Below are 23093 nucleotides of genomic sequence, written 5' to 3'. Positions count from 1 at the left end.
AGTTGCCTTATCCCATGTGGATTTGGCAGCCTCTGGCCTAGTCCATCCTATCTCGATAGTGTCCCAAACACTATCATTAATAGAACATAGAAATGCCCTCATACAGACTTTCCAAAAAGCATAATTGCTTCTATCAAAGTATGGAGGAGCAATAAGCGATTGAGATCGATCCATCTCAAAAAGGGTCTAGGATCACACTTAGGTCATGAAACCACAGCAAGTGTACCCGCTTCGATACCAATTGAAAGCTCGAATTTGTGTGGAAACACAAGAGCTGTTTAGACACCCAAATTAAAATTACGGCTCGGTTGATTTTACTCTAACTTAAACTAAGTGCGGAATAGAGTAAATGCAAGTGGATAGACAATATAACTACTCTAAGCCATATTAAAAGAGTAGGGAAGAAGAATGCAAACACAAGATAACACGCCGATGTGTTATCGAAGAGGAAACCAAAGAACTTGGCGAAAAACCTCTTCATCACCCTCCAAGCAGTAAATCAATCCACTAGAGAATGAGTTGGAGGACACGAATAACAAAAGAACCTCCAAGCCTAGTCTACCCAATGTCTTGAGTCTTTCAAGCTCCTACTACCAACTGACTTAACGAAGCCTTGTCTTCTCTAGCTCTTTGGATCACACAATCCAACCCGATTGCATCCACCAAACAAATGGCTTCTTCCAATACTTCCTAGCAGCACCAAAACCTCACTTTACACTCAGGATGGAGAGGTAGGAGTTGAGGAAAACCACAATGGATTATGTTGAAGACTGTGGGTATGACAATCTTTCACTCTCAAGGGTAATGGCTAGGGTTTTCTCTCTGAAAAGCTTTCCTCTCAATATGTGGATAATGTGGGTATATATAGTGTGGGTAGAGACTAGGTGTATCAGATATGACAAATTGGCAAAACAGAATGTTTCACAGGTATCTCGCAAGAAGGCCTTACCTGCAAGACACTCGCATAAACCAGCTATCACCATCTATCATGACTCTTCGCATTTCAGTCATGTGTTAGGCACATGCTTCACTTTGTGGGAAGGCTTCTTGTGAGCTACTCATTAAAATATCTTTGATCTGCAATGAGTCTTGAGTCTTCACACTTTCTCTCACACACAACCTTTACAATGAAATCCCACATTAAATACAGGGTACAAAAGATTGAACAAAATTACAATCATATTTGGCATGGAATTAAAGCCAACACAAATTAGTTGTAAATCATAACTTTACAAACACAAAATGATAAAATTCCTTAAATGGATGTAAAATTGGATAAAGCTAAGTGGTGGAATTCCTTAACTAAATACAAAGCAAATTGATTAGCAAAATCTCGTGATGCATGCAAATCACCAAAGCGGTTCTCCAAACAAACTTAATAATGCAAGGCCTAAAGATCATATAGAAGGCAAAAGCTAAAAACACTCACGAGAAAAATAGGCCACACAAGTGATACTAAGGATTTGCACATACTCCCTATCAACGAACAACAACCTTGCTATTACTCGGCATAAAAAATCTACGAGATAAAATAAAGGCAAGTAAACATGGCACGTAAGTATTCAAACACAAAGTGACTAGAAGATATGGTGAAATATAAACATTCAAAAGAAATATCTATCTGAATTTGTTCAAAAGCCCAAAAACATGTAGGGCACCTTGAAAATTAAAAAAAATGTTAGGACATATGTGATTTAATGTTAGGAACATATATCAAATTAGAATTGACTAATCCTTTGACAAAACACACTTTACTTATAATTGGGTATATCTAGGATGTGTTTAATGCTTCAAGGAACAAGGTTTCAAGTTCAAGTGTTTAAGCCATGCAAGTTTGTCCAAGAATCAAATGAAGAAGTACTGGATTTTAAAGGTCGATAGCTAACTCAACAGCTAGTATCTATCAAGGTTTAAAAAGCTGCAGAAGCCTGATGCTCGACAGCTATCTCGACAGATAAGCTATCTATCGAGGTTTATGAAATTTAGTTTTTCAGAGCTAATTTCAATCCAATCCATGAATACATGTTTGGGTTTTCTTTTCTCATAACCCTAAACATATATAAGGATTATTTTAAGGGCCATAAAAGGTTGCACAAGTGTGAAGCAAAGTTGTGTTCATGCAAATTGTGACCAGAGATAGAATTTGCCCTAGTTCATCTTTCTCTTGAAGAAGCTGCTATGTTTGTACACCCTAGGGTTTTGCAACGAAGGAGCTTCATGATCTTTATCATGTGATGAACTGAAGAACTTTGCAGCCAACATCTTTCTCAAGTTGGTGAGTAAGCCACGTATTGGGATCCGCGCATTGAATTGGTTAGTCACATACTGGGTGCCATGCAATAAAAGGAGAGATTGTCACTACAAGATAAGTCCAATTGGGTATTAGAGTAAAAGTTCAACTGTAGGTTGGTATAAGGTACTGGGATTCCTTTACTTGTAACCGCTTGTTGTGATAATAGTGAATTCTCGGGAGTGGTGACCTTAAAATCACCCGATGGGGTTTTTGCCACGTAGGTTTTCCCCATTCATGAACAAATTACCATGTCAATTTAATTTCCGCTGCATTTAGTTATTTGGTGATTTGTTTGTAATACAACGCTATTGCATGCTAATTGAATTAATTAATTAACTTGGCTAATTAATTTGTTAATCCATCGCAAGGGGTCAATATATTCTTAGCCTATCAAGTGGTATCAGAGCAGGCATACTCTGATTAAGTTTAATCTTTGCCGTGTGATTCATTGACCACTGTTGTCGTGGATATAGGACAGTCTCTTATTATACCTCATTTATTTGATGGCACTAACTATGCTTACTGGAAAATACGCATGAGAGCTTTCTTGTAGTCTTTAAATGAGAAAGTGTGGCAAGCTGTGGAGATAGGTTGGGCCATGCCTAAGGAAGCGCCGGTAGATTGGGATGATGCTAAGATCAAGATGGCTAACTTCAATAGCAGGGCATTGAATGCTTTATTCAGTGTAGACACGAATGAGGAGTTCAAGAAGATATTCTCTATTGAAACTACGAAGGAAGCATGGACTATCCTCCAAACAACTTATGAAGGAACCAAGGCTGTCAAGTATTCAAAGTTTCAAAGGCTTACCATAAGCTTTAAAGAGATTAAGGTGAAGGAGGATGATTCATTTGATAAGTTCTATGCCAAGCTTAAGGACATAGTGAACTTAGCCTTCAATCTTGGGGAAACCATTCCGAACCCAAGATTGTTAGAAAGGTGCTCAGGTCTCTACTTGAGAGATTTCATGCCAAGATCACCGTAATTGAGGAATCAAAGGATATTGACAAAATTTCTTTAACAGAGTTGGTTGGAAATCTGCAAACCTATGAGTTGGGTTTGTCTAGGATTGGGAAATCGAGCAAGAGCAAGAGCATGGCATTGAAGGCCAAGAATAGTGACATTGATGAGTCTTTAGACGATGAAGATTCTAAGATGAAATCCTATATCACTCACCAATTCAAAAAGTTTATGAAGAATGCCAATGCTAAAGGATTTGACAAAGACTGCAAGCAGTCTAGCTCGTCTTAGTTCAAGAACTAGGACAAAGGAAAGAAGAATGCTAGGGATGGCAGTCAGTATACTGTTCCCTTAAGAGCAAAATGCTTTAGATGTCAAGGTTTCGGACACATGAAACAAGAGTACCCTACATATCTCAAGACCATTGGGAAAAGCAAGGCAATTGCTGCTACCTTGAGTGACACCGAGCCTAAAGATGATTTTGACAATGAGGATGATGGAATCCTAAATGCCTTCACTGTCACTATAAATCCTACTAAAGGGATTACTGAAGATGTGGATGAAGAAGAGGGAGAGGAATTGGTGGAATCTAAGTTTGAAAAGATGGATGAGCAAGATGACATCCACATAGCCTATGCAAAGTTATACAAGATCTTAGAAAAGCATGAGAAATTGTATAGGTTGGCCACCAAGAAGTTCAGTGATGTGGAGATTGAATAGGAAGAAATCTCCATGAAGTTTGATGAAGCTAATCAGACTATTGGAGTACTGAGAATTGAGAATAATTTCTTGGCTGAGAAGACCAAGAAGCTTGAGGCAGAACTTTTCCAAATCTGAGCCCAGTTGGAAAGAACTTTAAGTGCAAAGCTTGATGAGATGTTCAGTCTTCAGAAATCTGCTTCCGATCGAACCAGTTTAGGGTACGACTTTTATTCTCCTAGTATTACTTCTGCTAGTACTACTATTTTTTTTTCCTCCTAATAATAATGCTAAATCTGAAAATAATGAAATGCAAAATGTGTTAGCTAGTGAGAGCATAGACAAGGGTAAATCTATCTTAGGAGCACCCCCTAAGCTAGATAAGAAAGAGATCAAAAACCTTACGCCTAAGAACAGAAACGCTTAAAAGCCTAAACAGAAGAAGCAACATCTTTGTTATCACTGTGGAGCAGCTGGACATACTCGACCTAATTGCTACAAGTGGTTAGCCACTCAACCGAGCATCAGTATGATCTCATCAGGAAACCAGAATCAGTTTCTATCCTCATTTGCTCCTCTTGGAGACCTTCTTAAAGCCCTCATGCTCCTTTCAAACTTGAATGGTTTCAATTCTTCCCCCTCATTACCGGATCAAGGGTTTTCAAAACGGAAATGTTCTTCCAAGGTGCGGAAGGAAAAAAGCTTAAAGTGATTCAATCACTTTTTCTCTCTCTCCCCTTCTTATTTTTGTTTATGCATTACTTGTGTGTCTTACTTTTATGTTTTAAGACAATCTAGTTTTATGTATAGTTTTGTTTAACATTTTTTTTTTTTTAAGTTTTGCTTTATTTTTTTTTCCATAAAAAAAAAAAAAAAAAAATTGAAGAATCAGAAAAATGCAAAAACAGTGTATTTGTGTACATTGGTACTTGTGTACCTTGGATGACCATTGAAATAAAGTTTTCTAAATTTCGTATCTTTTATAACTTAAATGAGCATCTCTATGCACAACTAAGAAAGTGAGTTTTGTGGCTTGTGTTTCTGATGAGTAAGATTTAGTAATCTCTTGTACTTAACACTCGTATCACTTTTTTTGACGGGAAGGATTAGAAAATCCTAAGAGAAAGGCATATATAACCATCTCACCACTGTTGCCCGCCAATCATAAAATGACATTTGTATGTTTCGGCATAGCAAATATGAAATTTCAAATGCATAAAATCATTGGATATATCTTTTCTATCTCTTATATGCCCATGCATGGTTTGCTTAGTAGAAAAATATGCAAAGAATAATAAAAAGCAAAAAGAATCAAAATGCTTTATATATGATTGCAAGCGTGTATTCTAGAAGATATGGAAGTTATAGGATGTACCTCGAAGGTGATAGTTCCCATCAAATAGTTATGATTATGTGTGAGTTAAAGTGATTGTCTTATATCTCAAATTGTCATAACATGAAGACATTTATGTAATCTTGCGATGTTTTTCACACACAACACGCAATATTCTTTGCTACTTTTGATACACGTGTAGGTACAATATGACATTGCCATCACAAGGAATACAGGTGTTAATGTATGTTCACTAAACTGTTTTAACTTATTTTTGAAATATAAAATTGGTTAGACTTGTTGTGTGTGTGTGTGTCTCTATGTGTGTGTTTTGGATCTATGTGCTTGACATTTTTCTTGTTGAGAGATGATTCTAAGAGCTTAAAATGTTGCTTGGATCTTTGGTTGTATAGCATGCTTAATTGCATACATATCTGTGTTTTTCTCTTCTTGAAAAACTATTTTTAAACAATCTTGACAGCTGCTGGACACCTTTCGACAGCTAGGCTATTTACCGAGCTCTTTTAGCTGCTTATTATTGCATTCTTGATAGCTTCTCGTTTGCTGCTTAATCCATTAAGAAACTTTTTGGATGCTATAGATTCTTGATAGCTTCTCGATCCATCGAGATCCTTTAGTTGTGGACACCTCTCGACAGATCCTGGACAGCTGATTCATGTGTTTTAAACCTCGATACCTCTCGACACCTCTCGATCTATCAAGAATTATGGATTTCTATATAAAGGGTCAACACGAATTCTTTCTCATTTCTCTCGATCTCTCTTGACTCCTTTTGTCTCCTCACCTTCCCTAACACCTCTCAATCACTTCAAACCTCTTCCCCACTCAATCTTCGGTCTCAAGATCATTTACTTCATCTGGTATGATGCTCTCTCACTCATTAATCATGCATTTCATATCTTTTGACCTAACTTTTAGGGTTTTTGAAAATTTTTGAGATTTTTCAAAATTATTGAGGTTTTTTCTAAAGTTTTGGGATGGGTTTCGTTTAAATGATCCTTTCATGCATTGCATCGCATTAGCATTGTAACTGTGATTCATGTATTTTTAGATGTGTGTTTACTTTGTTATGATAATGTGTGCTGGTAGGTTTGGAATAGGCTGAGCCCATGATAAATTTATGTTGCATGTCACATGTTCATGCATACGTACCTTCAAATCTTTATATTCTTTTATATTGATGTTGTTGGTGCTTTTATGCTTGTCTCTCTCTCTTTCCCTCTCTCTCTTTCTTGCATTAGTCTACTCTATGGCACCCAAACGCGAATCCACTCCATCCCAAAACCCTCTTGGTTCTGGGGCACCCACTTCTTCTTCTGACCCTACTCCTTCTCATGTACGGCTCTACGATGATAAAGCTCGAAAGGACTTTACGAAGAACTTTTCTCAACGAGACATTCATTTGGAGCGCCAAGTCATTCTATCTGATTTTTCCGATACTGACCTTCCCACTGTCATCTATAGTCGAGGTTGGGGGTCATTATGTGACATCTCAGTCACTTGTCCCTCCATGATCATACAGGAGTCTTACTCCAATATGCACGGATTATATACTTCTGTACCTCATTTTTTCTCCCATGTCTTCTGTACCTCATTTTTTCTCCCGCGTTCAAGGTACCCACATTGTAGTTACTCTGGATATTGTATCCGAGGTACTACACATTCCGAGTGTAGTGCATCCTGAGTACCTTGGTTGAAATCGTTTAAGGACTGTGTCCAACGACGAACTCTTATCTCTATTTTGTGAGACACCCTCATCTTGGTGTAACCGTCAAAACACCCCTTACTCGGGCTTTGCAAAAAGGTCTGAGATTCCTTAACATAGTGATGACATTCATTTTTCATCCTTTGTCTCACTGTAACTCTATTACAGAGCCTCGTGCTCAATTTTTGTTATCCCTCTTAGAGGATATTTCTATTAACTTCCCTTCTATTAACAATATAGTTTGTGACTATCTCAATGCTTGTGTAGCATTCTTTGTGTACTTTTAGATATTGCTAAAATTTCTTAAGTACTTCACACTTGTGTCCTGGTAGGATTGTTCCTAGATGCATATACTTCGTGTATTTTGCATTGGTCGTGTGAGTGGACATACAAGTAATCATAAGTGATTGCTTCGTTGTACATGTTCGAATGAACATTTACTTGTTATATGTTCATTGGAGTCATTCTTTAATGACTGCCCTTGTTTGGTCAAGTGTTTGTTTGTATGATATTTATTGTTTACATACTTGATCGCACTTTGCTTGCTCTTGTTCATACCTTGTGTTCATCTTGTCATAAGCTTAATGAAAGTTTTGTTTATGTGTGACTGTTTTAGGTTACAGGTATAAACTGCAAGTGCTTCACAGTTTCTAGATTAGGTGTGAGTGAGTTTTGCCTTTGTTCCCAAACTCACGTTTAAGTCTAGAGTCTGTTGTTAGGGGTTTTGTCATGAAATAGCCAAAGGCGGAGATTGTAAAATTGTGATATACAAATATGTATTTTGTTGGCTTTAATTTCGTGCCAAATTTAATTGTAATTTTATTCAATCTTGTGTACTCTGTATTTGTTGTAGGATGTGATTGTAAGGGTTGTGTGTTAGAGAGAGAGAGTGTGAAGACTCAAGTAACTGAAGCCAGAAGACTTCTCGCGGGTGTCTCGTGACTAAGCTTCCCGCAAAGTGAAGCATGTGCCTTGCACATGATTGGAATGTGAAGAGTCTGTACAGATGGAGACAGCTGTGTCTCGCGAGTATCTTACGAGTAAAGCCTTCCCGCGAGACACCCGTGAGACATTCTGTTCTACCAGTCTGTATTTTCTGATACACACTTTCTGTACCCTCATTATATATACCCATATTACCCACAAATATGATAGAGAGCCTTTAAGAGAAAACCTTGGCTAAAACACTTGAGAGTTAAAAATTGTTATACCAACAATTCTCTACACCTTTGTTTATGGGATTTCCTCATCTCCTACCTCTCCATTTCCATACCATTGAGAGTTCAATAGCCTAAACACTTACCACACTTTTTGAGAGTGTCCAGTGAGGTTTCGGTGCTGCTAGGAAACATTGGAAGAAGCCAAGGATGGCAGATGCAACATGGAGCTTGTTGCGGGATCTGGAGAGCTAGACGAGACATGGTTCCGAGAAGCCTTATTGGAGTAGGAGCTTGGAGGGCTTAGGTATAGAGGGTAGATTAGGCTTGGAGGGTCTCTTGCTTACCCATGTATCCCAACTGATTGTCTAGTGGATCGATTTCCACTTAGAGGGCGGCGGAGAGGTTTTTTGCCGAGTTCTTCAGTTTCCTCTTCGATAACACATCGACGTGTTATCTTGTGTTTGCATCTCTCTTCCATACTCTTTTACATTCCATTTTATTACTGTGTTGTCTTGATTATGGATTAGAGTAGCTTGTTTGTTTATCCACTCGCATTTACACTATTTCACACTTAGAATTAAGTTAGTGTAAAATCTATCGAGCCATAACTTTAATTTGGGGGTCTAAATAGCTCTAATGTCTTTAACACATTTTCGAGCTTTCAATTGGTATCAGAGCGGGTGCACTCACTATGGTTTTAATACCTGAGTGTGATCTTAGACCCTCTTGGTTTGCCATGGAAAGTCATATGGCAAAGGCCAACATGAAGCATAGTAAAGGTGTTTGTGAAAATGAATCTATGAGCATTTTTTGGAGATTGTTCTAGTAATGAATTTTTAGAGTTATTCAAATCAAAGAAACATACTAGAATCTTTATACATATGTTGAAATCACTAGTTCATAGGAATCATGATATTCATAATAGCTTGTGTGAGTCAAATTCCTTAATTGACAAATATAAGAAAAGGAATAGACGTTTGTGTGACAAACTAGATTGTCTAAAAAGAAAGATTCACTCATCTATGAATGAAGTAAAGAAAGATGACTCTTGCTTTGATGGTCAAGAATGCCTATCTCATACTTGTCTTTTTGTTCAGACCGCATTGAAAGTATTTAATTCATGTTTGTGGTATCTTGACAGCAGTTGTTCAAGACATATAACTAGAGATAAATCTTTGTTCAAAACTCTTAAGGAGAAGGAATATGGCTTTGTGACATTTGGAGATGGTAGTCACTCACAAGTTCTTGGAAAAGGAACCGTGAATATTCCAGGACTGCCTCTGTTAACAGATGTACTGTACATTAAGGGATTGAAAGTGAACTTGCTGAGTATCACTCAGATTTGTGATGAAGACTTCTTAGTTCAATTTTCAAAGAAAGGATGTCTAATCCTAAATGAAGAAGGTGTTCAGGTTTTAAAGGAACATAGAACCACCGACAATTGTTATGGGGTCATTCTCAAACCAAGCATAGCATGTCGAAGTGCTCGAGTGAATCTTTTAGAGTTATGGCATCAAAGACTTGGACATGCTAATTACATACAAGTGGCAAAAGTCTTAAAGATTGAAGCTGTGATTGGTTTACCAAAGTTTGGAAAAATTGAGAAGAATGTTTGTGGTCCATGTCAATTGGGAAAACAAACAAAGTCAAGCCATCCGAAAGTAAATGTGGTTGCTACTTCTCACCCTTTGGAGTTATTACATGTGGATCTAATAGGTCCAACAAGAATAGAAAGCATGGGTGGAAAGCTCTATATTATAGTGATTGTTGACGATTTCTCAAGATATTCTTGGGTGGAATTTCTTAAAGAGAAGTCCAAAGCATGTGACAAGATGGAAAGGCTATGCAAGAGGCTACAGAATGAAAAGGGAGTTCCCATAGTTAAAATCAGAATTGATCATGGGAAATAATTTGAAAATGCAAAGTTTGAAGCATTCTGCAATGAACACGACATCAAGAAGGAATTTTCAGCTCCAAAAACTCCACAACATAATAGGGTGGTTGAAAGAAAGAACCGGGTGATCCAAGAAATGGCAAGAGTAATGTTACTAAACAAAAGCATTCCACAGAAGTTTTGGGCTGAAGCAGTGAATACTTCGTGTCACATTGGGAATAGGATTTACTTCCAGGCAGGAACAAAGAAGACATCGTATGAAATTTGGAGAGAAAAGAAGCCGAAGGTGAAATACTTCCGAGTATTTGGAAGCAAGTGTTATATTCTCAACGATAGGGAGAATCCTGGAAAATTTGATGCTAAGAGTGATGAAGGGATATTCCTAGGCTACTCAACAAATAGTTGAGCATATAGAGTGTACAATAAGCGCACTAAGATGGTGATGGAATCGATAAATGTGGTCATCGATGACACTATCTTTGAAAAGGATATTGATGATGATGATGAAGGACCGAATCTTAAGAAGAATGAGGGTAACGACAACATGTCTCAAGGTGAGGATGCTGAGAAAGAATCACCGAAAAAGGAGTTTACACCTCCTACATCAAGAAGGGAGACTAGATCAACTCAAGGATCTTCTAGTCCACTCACCCCTCCTGAAGTTCAACCTCCAATCTCTCGTGATAATGAACCTTCCACTTCCAAGAGACCATCGTCAAGGGTAATTCTCAATCATCCCTCAAGCAATATCATTGGTGATTTAGATGAAGGAATTCGGTTGAGAAAAGGACCAGCCTGTAGTGCGAATCATGTGACATACAACTGCTATCTTGCTCAATTTGAACCAAAGAAAGTGGAGGAAGCTTGGAAGGATGAGAATTAAATAGAGTCCATGCACCAAGAGTTGCATCAATTTATTAGAAATGATGTATGGGAGTTGGTACCAAGGCCTAAGGATATACATGTAATCGGCATCAAGTGGATCTTTAAGAACAAGACTGATGAAGATGGTGAAATTGTCCGAAACAAGTCTAGATTGGTGGCTCAAGGATATACCCAAGTTGAAGGCATAGACTTTGATGAATCTTTTGCTCCAATTGCAAGACTAGAGTCAATTCGAATTCTTCTCTCCACAACATGCATTATGAACTTCAAGTTATATCAAATGGATGTGAAGAGTGCTTTCTTGAATGGTTTTTTAAACGAAGAAGTGTTTGTTCAGCAACCAAAGGGGTTTCAAGACCCTTACTTTTTGGATCATGTGTTAAGGCTGAAGAAGGCATTCTATGGGCTGAAATAAGCACTAAGAGCATGGTATGATCATCTCACCACATACCTCTTGGATCATGGTTTCAAGAGAGGTCAAGTCGATCGAACTTTGTTTGTCAAAAGAGATGAGAAATCTCTCCTTGTTGCTCAAGTATATGTGGATGGCATTATCTTCGGATCCACAATTGATCACCTAGCTCATGAATTCTCAGAAGAAATGAAAAGGGAGTTTGAGATGAGCATGGTGGGAGAGCTAAACTACTTCCTAGGGCTTCAAGTGAAACAACGGAAAGATGGGATATTTATCTCTCAAGAGAAATATGTCAAAAATCTTGTAAAGAGATTCGGCCTAAACTCTAAGAAACACACTTCCACTCCCATGAGTTCCTTAACAAAACTGAGTCGTGATGCAGTAGGTGTAGAAGTGGATCCAACACTTTATTGAAGCATGATCGATAGTCTTCTCTATCTCTCTACTAGCAGACTAGACATCGCTTTCAGTGTAGGAGTATGTGCTCGATTTCAGGCAGCACCCAAAGAGTCACACTTGACTGCAATCAAACGAATTATCTGCTATATAAATGGCACATCTGATTATGGAATTTGGTATTCAAGAGACTCGAATGAGTGCCTAGTTGGATATTTTGATGTTGACTGGGCCGGATGCATTGATGACAGGAAAAGCACTTCCGATGGTTGCTTCTATCTTGGAAATAACTTATTGTCATGGATGAGCAAAACACAATAAATTCAGTTTCTCTATCAATAGCTGAAGCTGAGTACATTGCAGCGGCAAGTTGTTATGCACAATTATTATGGATGAAGAAGCTTCTACATGATTACGGAATCACTTAAGACACTATGTGTGTGTTCTGTAACAATACAAGTGCCATAAATTTGTCCAAAAATCCAGTTCAACAATCAAAATCAAAGTATATCGAGATCTGGTACCACTTCATTCGAGATTTGGTGGAGGAAAAGACTGTGTATTTGGAGTTCATCAACACTGACAACCAGAAGGCAGACATTTTTACTAAACCTCTTGATGGTCCAAGGTTTGAGTCTTTGCATAAGACCATTGATGTCGGTATCATTCCTTGAACTCTATCTTTTTTGTGAACCTATTCTGTTCATTGTTGCACATCTGGTGTTTAGGTCTCACATGCTTAGTTATTAGCATTTTTTTTTTTTTTTTGGTTTTGGTTTATACCTATTTTTGTTGATCTTACTTTTCCTGTTTTGTTTTTGAGTGTGTTCAAAAATTCAAAAACCCATAAAAATTGAAAAATCTTCAAAAAGTTTGATCGCTTGTGTTGTGTATATCACATGTGAGTTTGGCCTAGTACCTTCGTACTAATGGCATAGTGCATTTACGAGCTTAGCTTGTTATGTATGCACATATATCTTTGTGGGAAAAATCTTGAAAACTATGTGTCTTTGTTGTAAATAGATCTTCAAACTTGTCATGAATGATTGGTTAATAGTCTTGATGGTCTTAATACTTGCATAGACTTGTGCCTATATCTCTTCCTACTTTACTTTTATGTTTTTGCTATAGAGCTCACCAAATGTAAATCTCCAAATGAAAAGAGATAATGAGCTGTAAAAGCCTATCGCATATACTAGTATTTGATTAGGAAAAAGGGAAAGCGACTTTTGTATTAAAATGTATGGTGCTCAAAAAGCCAAAGGCTAAATCTAAAAGTTGAAATATCAAAAATTTCAAGCACCGATCTCAAAAAGAGATGTATTATCCAAAAAGGACCATATGTTGTGATTTATGCCAAATGAAAAGCTTCTATGATTTGTAATCATTCTCTTGTGGGAGGTCATGTATGCTCATTTCTATAATTGAGATAGTCTACTTGATTTTATACCAGTTGTGTATGACTATTGAATTGATCATTGAAGCTCCACTCTAGTCTAAGGACTATTCCACATTTGATACTCACCCACAACACACAAGGCTTCGATTCAATTGATGCTTATCTCATTTGTGTGATTGTACATGTTCAAATGTGATGTGTATGCTCAAGTACTTGCTAATCAAACCCAAAATTTTTTTTGAGTGTTTTATATGTTTTTGAAAGTGATTTTATACTTTCGCGATTTTTGTTTTTGTTGAAAATGCATTTTTGTGTTTTCCTTCAAAAACTAGTTCGGAGGTCTTTTTAGGAGAAGCTCGAGACTTAGAGCTTCCCACGAAATGTGCTTAAGGGAAATTACAAAGTCACATTTTCATATAGAAAGTCTCGCTACTATCTCGCAAGTATTTCACTAATAAACTCTTCTCACGAAATGTTTTAGGCAAAAACTAAAAAATTTCAAGTTCATATAGAGGCTATCGTGACTGTTTCGCAACTAAAAGCTTCTCGCAAAAGCTTTTGAACTTCAGTGGTCCTTTTTTAGTTTTTATGTAGCAAATGTGACATTTTGAACTAACCTCATTTCCCTCACTTAGACTCTCTCGAACCCCCCTCAACCCAAAACCATTTTTCACTCAAACCTCCTCATTTTCAAGCAAAAATCTCTGTAAAATCACTTCAAGGTATGTTTTCCTAAACATTTTCTTCATGTTTTCTGAGATTATGTAGAAATTTAAGTTAGGGTTCAAAAATTGGGGATTTTCGAAAATTGGGTTGGGGTTCTTAGTTTTTGTGAAATTTTTTCGAAATCTTTGATTGGGCTGAGTCCCATTTGCTGTGATTGTTCTTGTGTTGGCCTTATGTGGTAGTTTGAGCATGTATTGAGGCATTTTTCACTATGTTCATGCATTATTCATAACTGTTGTGCATTGTTGCATGTCAAATGCTTGACAGAATGTCCTAGTGACATTTTTGTACTAAATTGGATTCAAGTGAATTCCAATTTCTGGGTTTACACTTTTTTGACCTTGTTTAACTTGTTTTGGTCACTGATTATGTGTTTAACGCACTTTGCCCATGTTGCACATACTAGGCACATAATAGGGCCCTCTAGGCACACCTCATGCATCTCATGATGCACGCACATGCACCAGCACATGCACTACCTAGGCACACACACAAACACAGTTACTTAATTCATGCATTGTGTTTATGCTTACTTGGTTTAACACCTTAGCATGCTGTTTGAGTTTATTTGCTCTGTTTTAAGTTGTTTTTGCTTTGTTTTAGGTTGTTTTACCTTTGTTTTGAACTAACTTGAATCTAATCAAGTTTTGTGTTCTGTTTTGTGTTTGTGCTCTTGTTTTTGTTTTTGTTCTTTATGTTTTCATATGTAGATGTCTCAATTTAAAAGCTCAGTTGTGAAAGGAGGCTGCAACAAAGGGAAAGAACCGGTGATTGATGTTGATGACCCTTCACCGTGGTCAAAGAGGACTTGTTTTTCAATAGGAGTATATGACACTGACTTGTTCAGATCCTATGCTGCATTCCAGACCTACACGAGCCACTTTCGAGATGCTCCATTGTTTGTTGAAAAGGCCGTTAATCAACCCTTTCTCCTAGACACGAATATTCCAATATGGTTTGCCACCAAAGATTGGAATTTTCTTCTCTCAAATCTTGAGGATGCATATGAAAACTTAGTGAAAGAATTCTATGCAAATGCCATGGTTGAAGGAGAGGAAATCAAGTGCTAGGTGAGAGGAAAACGGTTCTCAGTTACACCCGTCTACTTGGCTGAAATTCTACACATCAACAGGCCAATAATACCTATCCCACCGGTATATGATGAACTAAATCTGGATGAGGAGATCTTCGTGAAGCTTTAGGTGCTAATTTGGAATTCTCCTCCAATGGGAAGTCAATAAGTGTGGCATCTCTTTCTCTTGAATTAAGACTGCTCACGATGATCGTGTTTAGCAACCTCTACTCTCTGTCCAGCACCAGTTACATGAATCTTGGTTGAGCATTATTCTTGCATGATCTAATCAATGACGTGGAGATTGATGTGTGTTTTCTTAGTTTCCACATTGTGGCAAAAATGGTTGACTAGGCTGCTTCAAGGAATTGTATTCCTTCCTGTCACCTTATCTCAAGGATTTTGAAACTCAAAGGTGTGCATCCGTCGGAAGATGAGCTCCCATATCCAAGGCCAAGTCCAATTAATATCCACATTATCCATGCAAGCATGAGTTACACTAAGAAGAATACCAAGAAAGAAGGTCATGCTACTCAAGGAAGCTCAAGTTCTACATCCCATGTTTATGATGAATAGCTAGACAACATCATGGCTACTCTCCAAGAGATTACTACCAAAATATCTGAACTAGCTACAATCATGCACTCCCAACACATTTGATTCGACACCAAGTTCACATATCTTCAAACTCAACTGTACCAAATTCAGAGGAAGCTAAAGGAACATAAAGCCTAGCTATTCCATGACAAAAAGGGGGAGATGGTGTCGGTGTTAGGGGGAGTGTAGTGATAGGGGGAGTGCAGTGATAGGGGGAGGAGAAGATAGTAACTACTGTTTGGTTTACTATTTTTACTGCTTTCATTTAAAGAATTAGTACTCTATTTTTAATTTTAGTTTATATTCAATATGTTATGTTTACCTTATTGCTTTGTAGCATCTTTTTGTACTTTTAAGATATTGCCAATATGTCTTGAGTACCTCACTCTTGTGCCCTTAGTAGGATTTTGTATCCTAGATGCAAATAGTTTGTGTATTTTGCATTGGTTGAGTGTTGTACATGCAATTAATCTGTGGGATTGCTCTTAATTGCATCGCGTGTTCGGATGAGCATTTACTTGCTAAATGTTCATTGTAGTCATTCTTTAATGACTGATCCTGTTTGATCAAGATATGCTTACATGTTCTATTGTGTTTACTAACTTGATCATATTTTACTTGCTTATATACGTACCATGTATTCAACTTGTCATAAGCTTAATGAAAGATGACTGATCCTGTTTGATCAAGATATGCTTACATGTTCTATTGTGTTTATTAACTTGATCATATTTTACTTGCTTATATACGTACCATGTATTCAACTTGTCATAAGCTTAATGAAAGATGACTGATCCTGTTTGATCAAGATATGCTTACATGTTCTATTGTGTTTACTAACTTGATCATATTTTACTTGCTTATATACGTACCATGTATTCAACTTGTCATAAGCTTAATGAAAGTTTTGTTTGCGTGCAAGCGTTTCAGGTTACAGGTATATACGTGCAAGTGCTTCACAGCTTCTAGATTAGGTGTGAGTGAGTTTTGCCACCGTTCCCAAACTCACGTTCAAGTCTAGAGTCTGTTTTAGGGGTTTTGTCACAGAATAGCCAAAAAGGGAGATTGTAAAGTTGTGATTTATAACTATGTGTTTTGTTGGCTTTAATTCTGTGCTAAATTTGATTGTAATTTTATTCAATCTTTTGTACCTTGTATTTATTATGGGGTTTGACTGTAAGGGTTATGTGATAGAGAGAGAGTGTGAAGACTCAAGCAATTGAAGACTGAAGAGTTTTTGAGGGTATCTCACGACTAAGCATCCTGCGAAGTGACTCATGTGATTTGCACATGCTGGAATACGAAGAGTCAGGACAAGATGGAGACAATTGTGTCTTACAAGTATCTCGTGGGTAAGGCCTTCCCGCGAGACACCCGCAAGACATTTTGTTTTGCCAAATTGTCAATTCTGATACACACTTTTTGTGCCTATACTATTTATACCCACATATGTTGAGGGGTGCTTCTGAGAGAAAACCCTAGCCAAACATCTTGAGAGTTAGAGATTGTTATACCCACAATTCTCTACATAATTGCTTGTGGATTTTCCTCAATTCCTACATCTCCATTTCCATACCATTGAGAGGTTGATAGCCCAAACACTTACCACACCCTTTCAAAGTGTCAAGTGAGTTTTTGGTACTGCTGGGAAGCATTGGAAGAAGCCAAGGATGGCAAATGCAATATGGAGCTTGTTGCGGGATTTAGAGAGCTAGACAAGACACGGTTCTGAGAAGCCTTGTTGGAGTAGGAGCTTGGAGGGCCTAGGTACATTGGATAGATTAGGCTTGGAGGGTCTCTTGCTAACCCATGTATCCCAACTGATTGTCTAGTGGATCGATTACCACTTGGAGGGTAGCAGAGAGGTTTTTTGTTGAGTTATTTGGTTTCCTCTTCGATAACACATCGACGTGTTATCTTGTGTTTGAATCTCTCTTCCCTACTCTTTTACATTCCATTTTATTGCTGTTTTGTCTTGATTATGGATTAGAGTAGCTTGTTTGTTTATCCGCTCGCCATTACACTATTCCACACTTAGAATTAAGTTAGTGTAAAATCTATTGAGTCGTAACTTTAATTTGGGGGTCTAAACTGCTCTTGTGTTTTTAACACATTTTCAAGCTTTCATAAGTATTAAAAACAATTAAATAATATCCATCACGTATGAATTTAAACCAACTTATAACTCCATGCAAGCCACCCGCTTGCTCCAACACAACAACCTACCACAAAACCTATTATCAACATCATGATATATAATGCTTACAAGTATTTAAAAAAATTAAATAATATCTGATGGTGAACCAAAAATTGGGCCATATCCATCACAAATATTCATTCACAATTCCAAAAATAAGAGACACTCCCAATATAAATTTAAACACCTTATAACACCATACAAGCCACCCGGTTACTACACTACAACAACCCATCACAAAACCAATCATCAATATCACAAGTATAGAGTTTTTTAAGTATTTAAACAAATTTTACTTAACTATGCTCAAGCCAAGCGTACACCTTTAAGAAAAAATCCAAAGTTATCACAAACAATGAATATTTAACTTGCAAAAGAAAAGTATAATTTATAAAGAGTTTATCAATACACTTACTAGCTATATCATCGCTACTAGCAATAGTATATAATGCTCAGTATTATAGCATAATGTTCAATATAGGTATTTAACCGAAAAACATCTCCCAAAAGAAAAAATAATAATAATACATACCCCTTTTTCAACAAATGGATAACAAGTTAGTAGCTACACACACACGCACGTGCACACACACACACACACAAATGAAAACATAAAACAAACAAAAATATACATGACCAAGAATTGTTAGAATCAAAGAATCCTAGGAGAAAATAAAATTACACACCCAAAATCCTATTTCAACAAATGATAACAAATCTCAAAATTATAATGCTTAGTAGCTTCACCACAAAACAAAAACAGACAAAAATATTCTTGACCAAGAATAGTTAGAATCAAAGAATCCCTTAGAGAAAACCACTCTTAATCATCATCCAAACTTGACAAAACCAACAATGGAGAGAACTTAAATTTACAAAATTTAACAGATGCACTCTTAAATCACATAAAAACCCATTACAAGTAACTAAATATTATAAACTCATACTTACACTTACAAGAAAAAGACTCAAAACCCACATCATTTAATTAAATCCAAACCAAATTTTAGAAAAAAATAATAATAATTACTATAAGAGACCTTGAAAGGAGGGGTGCCTCTCAAAAAAGAGAGATTTTTGGTGGAGTGATTTTTAGGGCATCTCTCTTTTTGGGTAAGTGGTATAGAGTCGCCACTTATTTTTTTTATACAAAAAAACAAGAAAAACTAAATACATGTCTAAATTATTCTTTCATTGATTGAATAAAAAATTACATATTTGATAAATTTGAAAATTACCTAGCTTTGGGTCCTAGTTCCAATCTACCAAAATAATTACATGGTTTTTTGTCCTAGTTACATTCTACCCAAAAATAAAATAAAATAAAATAAAGACAAGGCTAGATCTACTTAACCAAAGATCTAAATTCGGAGTCTAGGTTACGGAATGGGAAGGTGTTAGGCACCCATTCCGTCTAGACAAAGTCTGGTCTTCTAGACTCTTGTGACCAATGTACCTTTTTATGCATGTCATGAATGATATGTTGAACATGTGAATGAAAAATTAAATCACATAAATTTATTTATGAATAAAGTCTCTTTTTTTGTTTAAAAAAATTCAGATATGTTTTGGTTGGTAAAAAAAATTGATTTTGATTTGTCAAAATACTAGATCTGTTTTGTAGTATGAAAAAAGTGGTTTTTGGAGATAAAAATCCAGATATGTGTTGTGATGATAAAAAAAAAATAAAATGGTTTTGACAATAGAAAAATCAAATCTGTTTTTTTTTTTTTTTTTAAAATATGTTTTAAAAGAATGAAAAAGATTTTTTAAGAAGAGAGTTTCACTCATAATTTAAATTCATGCAACATGAATTAAATAAAACAAACACAATCATGTTTGATCTTTTTCTTTGTTTCAAAAATCTGCATGCATTAAAAAATCATATCTATATCTAAGGAAGATACGAATCTATTTTTTATTTTTTTTTAAATAAAAAATGTTCGGATTTGTAAATTCATGCAACATGAATTAAATAAAACAAACACAATCATGTTTAATCTTTTTCTTTGTTTCAAAAATATGCATGCATTAAAAAATTAGATCTTTATCTAAGGAAGACACAAATCAGTTTTTTTATTTATATATATATATATATATATATATATATATTATAAAAAAAATGTTCAGATTTGTATATAATGAAGACACAAACCAATTTTGATTATGAAAAATCCACATCTATATATAAGGAAGATGCATATCTTTTTAATTGTGAAGAAAAATTCAAATCTACATCTAAGGAAGATGAAGATCTGTTTATTTTGAAGAAAAAAAGTTGATTACATGCAAATCTTTAAAACTAAGAAACAAATTATAGCAACAACAAAGGAATCAAGAGCATATTTTCATGAACTAAATTGGCGAGGTAAAATATGAATATTTGAAACAATTAAACATGCATCATCATGATATAGAGAAGCATAAGAATAAAAGGGTTAGAATAAAAGGATATGTGAAAAAATTTTGATTGTGGTGAGATTTTGGTGGGGCATTGGTTGTAAGAATATTTTTTGGGTATGGAAATTTTTGGTCATGTGGGTTTTGGTCATGGAAATTGATGAGCTGAACTTTTGTGTTGCAGAGCCTCAAGAGTTGAGGCAATTACAAATTTTGAAAAGTGCATAGGTAGCATTGTCTCCTAGCATCAAAAACGTTATCAATGAAGCGGGCTTTGGCACTTTCTTCGAAGCTCTGTTAAATCATGAGACACGTGAGTACAAAGATCTTCAGTTACTTCTTGCCTTGGCAGAGCGCTTCTAGGACACTACCTGTACCTTCCATTTTCTAGGTATTAAGGAGGTAATGTTAACACTTTATGACTTCTCTGTTATCACCGGTTTGAGGTTCGGTGGTAAAAGAATTCTTGTCAATGATTCCCTTACTTCAGCTGAGCTTAAGAAACTTCTAGGTGTAGTGCCTTCTAGAATGAAGAGTAGCAATATTCCTTTGTCTTGGCTATGTGAGAATATTCCCCAATGTGAGACTGTGGCAAAGAGTACCCCCATGTTCATGCCTCTTTTTATTGGGACCTTTTTGTGTCCGGATTTAGGCATTACTGTGAATTTGCGTTACATGGTGAGCTTGAGAAAAATTGAACAAATTTGGAATTATGACTAGGGTGGTATGACCTATGCTACTCTGATGCATTTCATGACCCAACTCTCCAAGCGGAGCCTTTCAAGCTTGGGTGGGTCTCCATTTGTATGGCAGGTGAGGTTTAGTATTTATTTTCGCTATGTTTAGGTTTTGGAAAATCATTTTGGCTATGTTGTACTGGTGTTGTGAATTTTTTAGGATTGGATGTATGAGTACTTTGGAGTTGGTCCTAAAATCCAGGAAGAAGTTGTTGGCATCTTTCCTAGATTTCTACGTTGGTTGCCCAAACATCATTTGTCTCTACCTTCCAGGCGTTTTTTGGAAATTTGGCGCTTGGTGATTAACAACTTAACTACTAAGGATGTGGGTTTCTTCCTTCTCCTTTAAAATCTTTGGCACTTGGTTATGGCTTGGTGACTTTTCAGACGAACTTAAAACCTTTGGCTTGATGTAAAGGGTATGCTGAGTGTGATTGGGCCCTAGAATTGAATGGCCACCAAGTATTGATTAAGTGTGGGTGTGGAAAATACTGGGTATCTTGGTGATTGGGTGTTGCCCCAAGTTGAATTTGTGTATCCTCTTACCACAATTCCAACACCTCCTTGTCATACTGTTCGATTGGCTGACTTTTAGCTGATGAAGAGATTTCTCGGGCCTGTGATGGCTACATCGTTGCAAAAATAGAAGGAAATTATTCTAAATTTGTTTGGGATCATCTGCAAGGCTGCTTGATTGGCAAAACAATACTTCTCTTCCCTTCTCAAAATTTTTTTCTACAAATTCCTTTTCATATTTCTGCTTGGTAACAATACTTCTATGTTGGATTTTTAGCCTCCATCTTCTGAAGGAGAGGAAGGGGGAGAGGAAGAGGAAGAGATTCCCTCTCCTCACCATACTGGTGGCTCTTCTAGTTCTTTCACAGAGACTTATCCTCATTTTCTAGCATGGCAATATGATGTGATGAATCCTAATGGAATGTATAGTTCTATGCCTTTGATTAGGCCAGAGCACGTACCAAATGTTCCTTGGCCCGATCTAGTTTGTGCTTGAATGTTCAGTTCTTTGTCCTTATTTCTTCTTAGCTTGATGAATGGCTTTCTAACCTGGTAGGGTTGTGCTTCAGGTTGATGTGGATCATGTGGAGGAAAGCATGCAGATGATTGGAGGCTTGCAATCATTGGCTCACACTCAATCCTTCCAATATGTGCTTAATGATGCGTGTTGGGTATGCCATGTTTCTTTCTGAGCATCTCTTGCTTGAATTGTTCTTTGCTTGATGGTGGAATTAACACCTGATTTTGTTGAATTTTTAGGCACATAGAATGGAAACTATTGATGCTACTAGAAGAACTTTAGAGGAAAGGATCAGGAGCCTTGAACTTTAAAATCGTTAGTACAGCCCTCGCTTCTTCGCAAGTCAAGAAGGAAATACTGAGGGTGGCTCCTTTAGGGGTGGATCAAGGAGATCCTCATGCAGGTGGACTTGGAGACCTAATGATGCATGACTTGTATTTTTATTTTTCCTGCAAAAGAAAAGGAAGTGTTCCTTAGACAATCTTGTATTAGTTTCCATATTTAACTCTTTGCCCCTTGAATCATGTAGAGACTTCAACTAAGAAAAGTTTAGAATTCACTTGATGAGATCTTGTAGTACTAATTTAAACTTATCTTGCTTGGCTCTGCTGGAATATGCACTTACTTGAATGAGGCGGAGCCGAATGCCCCTAGTTTAGAATGAATGCATAATTTTTGGAAATCTTGGTTATGATTTTTGTTTTTTGAAAAGATGATGATGGTGATTTTTTTATTTTGAAAATGAATGAGCCATAGGCGAATGCCCCTAGTTTGAAACATAAATCCATAAGCCTTAAAAAAACTTGATTTGATCAATTTTTTAAAACAATGATATAAGTGATGATTTTTTGAAAACAAGTGAGTTAGACACGTTAGAATGCCTTAGTTTGACCCCAAAAAAAAAATCCTTTTTGAATGGTAATCAATCTTTAAAAAAATTTCCGAGAGCACGAAATTGCATGGATGTATAATGAAGGGGCTGCGTGCCACGTGGCATATGAGGAGTGTCGTTTGGCACTTTTAGAGTGCCAAATGGCACCCAGCCACGCCATGACGCCCACACCATGGTGGGCCAACTTCTCACACTTTTCCCATGCATGTTTCACGTTTTTACGTTTTTTGAAAAACATCTTCTTCATTTGTGATCAAGAAACACTCTCCTAGTCAA

The 23093-nt window shown here is 36.6% G+C and overlaps 1 protein-coding gene across 1 annotated transcript; it reads left to right on the top strand.

Annotated features, from left to right (window-relative positions):
- Window positions 1–10501: 10501 nt before the first annotated feature.
- On the top strand, window positions 10502–10948 carry LOC115985434. Its single transcript, XM_031108371.1, has one exon. The coding sequence runs from the start codon at window positions 10502–10504 to the stop codon at window positions 10946–10948; it is 447 nt and encodes a 148-aa protein (XP_030964231.1).
- Window positions 10949–23093: the final 12145 nt, after the last annotated feature.

This window comes from Quercus lobata, chromosome 4, assembly GCF_001633185.2.
Source record: "Quercus lobata isolate SW786 chromosome 4, ValleyOak3.0 Primary Assembly, whole genome shotgun sequence".
In the NCBI taxonomy this organism is placed as follows: domain Eukaryota; kingdom Viridiplantae; phylum Streptophyta; class Magnoliopsida; order Fagales; family Fagaceae; genus Quercus; species Quercus lobata.
Note: the sequence above shows the minus strand (reverse complement) of the source record. Positions and strands in the feature narration are given on the sequence as shown.

Excerpts from the sequence above, each read along its gene's own strand:
- LOC115985434 (XM_031108371.1), top strand. The coding sequence starts at position 10,502 with ATGGTGATGGAATCGATAAATGTGGTCATCGATGACACTATCTTTGAA.